Source organism: Salpingoeca rosetta, assembly GCF_000188695.1.
Source record: "Salpingoeca rosetta unplaced genomic scaffold supercont1.2, whole genome shotgun sequence".
In the NCBI taxonomy this organism is placed as follows: domain Eukaryota; class Choanoflagellata; order Craspedida; family Salpingoecidae; genus Salpingoeca; species Salpingoeca rosetta.
Genome location: NW_004754932.1, coordinates 784,591 through 787,491, shown reverse-complemented (window position 1 = coordinate 787,491; position 2,901 = coordinate 784,591). Strand labels below are relative to the sequence as shown.

The window sequence follows — 2,901 nt, the reverse complement described above, 5'->3', positions numbered from 1 at the left end:
AAACTCCACGACGCGGGCGCGGCGCCACGAGCGGTCCTTGCCAAAGTAGATTTCGATTGTCTTGCCCATGAGCGAGTTGAAGGGGTTGTCCACGCGCTCGCGCGTTTCCGGGTGGCCTTCGTACTCGAAGAACGTGTCTGCACGCCGCATGCCACGGCCTTTGCGCTTTGCCCGCTCCTCGCGCTGCGTGCGTGTGTGCGTGTGCGTGTGCATGTGTATGTGTGTGTGTGAATGAGTGAGAATGAGTGAGAATGAGTGAGAATGAGTGGGAGTGAGTGAGTGATGCGCGCGCGTGTGTGTGAGTGAGTGAGTGTGTGTGTGCGTGCATGTGTGAATGAGTGAGAATGAGTGGGAGTGAGTGAGTGAGTGATGCGCGTCACGACAAAACACACACAAAACACACACGCACACACCTTCTTTTCCACTTCTTTTTCCTGCTTGGTCTGCTTTTTGGGAATGGTGTACTGATGCACGCTGTCTGCGCGAAGCGTGGCATTGGGCTTGCTGGCGTTTGCCAGCCGAGCAGAGCGACGCGGCATCTTGCTTGGATCAAGGACAGGGAATGAGCGGGCTGTTGTCGTGCGTGTGAAGGTCAGTGAGTGGGCTTGTTGAGAGTTGTGGGAAATACGCACCGCCCACGACCCACAGCAAATCCAAACAAGCAACGAGCTTGTTGTGATTGGTTTTATCGCTGACGTCAGCGCAATTCTCGCTTTGCTTGCACAACCACAAACAGCAAAACACCAAAACAGCGCCCTCCCTTCCTCCTCCAGCCAACGCAACAACAAGCAACAAGCAAGCAAGCAAGCAAGATGGCGCACACGACCAACAACCACACCATGCTGCTGCCTGTGGTGGCAGTGGCGGCGGTACTTGCGCTGATGGCTGCGCAGGCGAGCGCCTCGGGCGCGTATGGCGATCCCGGAAAGTTTGACTCCTATGTCCTGGCCCTCTCGTGGACGCCCGAGTTTTGCTTCCAGAACCCTTCCTCCGATGAGTGCAAGTCCATCGAGCCTTCTGACTTTGCCGCCAGCAACTTTGGCCTGCACGGCCTCTGGCCCCAGTACAACTCTTCCCACGACGGCCACGACTGGCCTCAGGTATTGTTGTTGTTGTTGTTGTTGTTGTTGTTGTTGTTGTTGTTGTTGTTGTTGTTGTTGTTGTTGTTGTTGTTGTTGTTGTTGTTGTTGTTGTCGTCGTTGTTGTCGTTGTTGTTTTGTTTTGCTTTTGATTTTGTCATTGAATGCACCCCTTTCCACCCAACACACCGCCACACCTTCTTTGCCAAAACGCTCACTCATCCCCCCCCCACTCACTTGCTCACCCACTCTCTCTCTCGCTCACTCTCGCTCGCAACAGTTTTGCCACGCAGACAACACAAGCTACTGGAAGGCCATCTCCTCTGTGCTGAACAACGTTGAACAAGAGTTCCTTCAGCAGTGGAAGAAGTATGCCCCCGCCTACGCGTACTCCGACCTCCTTACCCATGAGTGGCAGCGTCACGGCTCCTGCGCCCTCCCCGCCGTACGTCCTCCCTACACACACACAAAATGGATTATTCCCGCCGTGCTATTCCTGCTGTGCTCAACGCATGACACGATTGCCTTGAGTGTTTTCTATCCCTGCTGTCTCGTGTGTGTGTGTGTGTGTGTGTGTGTTTATCAATCACACGCTACGGTGTTCCACTCCTTCTTTTGTCCGGTGTTCTCACGATCAAACACACACACAACCTTCCACCTGCAACCACACACACACACACACACACACACACACATCCATCCATGTACACTGTGTCGCTGTGTGCCGTTGCAGGTGCTCAACGCGTGGAAGTCTGTGGACGCGCTGTACGACGTGCAGAAGGCGTACTTTGGATACCAGATGCAGCTCGTGGCTGCCAACCCCACGCCAGGGTTCGTCACACAGGCCCTCAAGTCTGGAAAGCCCGTGGCCGTGTCAGACCTGCAGCAGCACTTTGGCGGCGCGCAGTACGTTGGCCTGCAGTGCGTCATGGCAGGGAACAAGGCGTTTCTGTCGCAGATTGAGCTGTGCTACGCAAAGGATGCCACTGGCCGCCCCACCACCAAGACGCCCTGCCCCGCCACTGTCCTCAACAACAGCTACGACAACAACTGTGTCACCACAAAGCAGTCCCACGTCTACATCACAAAGATGAAGTGACGGGCGTGCGCCGCTGCTCTGCTTGCGCGCGCGTGAATGTCGACACGTGTGACAACACGCTTGCGTGCGTGCGTGCAAGCGTGTGTTTTTGTGGCTTTGTTGTGGTTGATGTTGTGGCTGTCGTTGTTCTGTCGCCTTGTTGTGCAGGAGGTTGTGTTGTGTTTGTGATGATGATAACCAAAGGGTGCCTTTGTATGGCGTCGACACCATCGCTCAAGTTGATGCGTGCGATAATGTTGTTGTTGTTGTTGTTGTTGTTGTTGTTGTTGTTGTTGGTGTTGTTGTTGTTGTTGTTGTTGTTGTTGTTCTCCTTCCTCTTCCTCTACCTCTTCCTCTCCCTCCGCCTCTCCCTCTTCCTCCTGCTGCTGGTCCTCCTCCCGCACTTGATTCCCGGTTGCTGTTGCACCCTTTGCTGCCTGCATGTTTAGATCCAATCGTAGCTCTCATTGTCTGGTGCCACGTGCCGTGTGTTCCATGCGTGCACGCCGTTTCCAATTTCCGTGCGGTCAGCGCTAACTTTATACGTTTCGCGGTGGTTGTTGTTCGTTTGTTTGATGGGACATGATGCACACTACATCCCATCCTGTTTTGCTGTCTATGTCATCTCAACGCGCTCTCTTTCGTTGTGTTTACTATGTTGCTTCTCTCGTTCTCCATCGCCACTGTTGTGTTTCCACGCACGAAGTGTACTCACTGATGAATGAATGCGACACAAGAGGGACA

The 2,901-nt window shown here is 54.0% G+C and overlaps 2 protein-coding genes across 2 annotated transcripts in view; one reads left to right on the top strand and one right to left on the bottom strand.

The window, feature by feature from the left end:
• The window catches only part of PTSG_00749 (uncharacterized protein), a 3,031-nt gene extending 2,359 nt beyond the window's left edge, over positions 1 to 672 (bottom strand). Inside the window, exons 1-2 of the mRNA XM_004998158.1 lie at positions 414 to 672; positions 10 to 183 (exon numbers count right to left, since the gene is read on the bottom strand). Of these exons, the coding sequence (XP_004998215.1) occupies positions 10 to 183; positions 414 to 539 (300 nt within the window). The 5' untranslated portion in view covers positions 540 to 672. The remainder of the gene's footprint in view (positions 1 to 9; positions 184 to 413) is intronic.
• A 140-nt stretch (positions 673 to 812) lies between these two features.
• On the top strand, positions 813 to 2,207 carry PTSG_00748 (uncharacterized protein; the record flags this gene model as incomplete). The annotated part of the gene is made up of 3 exons (XM_004998157.1): positions 813 to 1,100; positions 1,360 to 1,524; positions 1,813 to 2,207. The coding sequence occupies 3 exons, from the start codon at positions 813 to 815 to the stop codon at positions 2,176 to 2,178; spliced, it is 819 nt and encodes a 272-aa protein (XP_004998214.1). The 3' UTR covers positions 2,179 to 2,207.
• Positions 2,208 to 2,901: the final 694 nt, after the last annotated feature.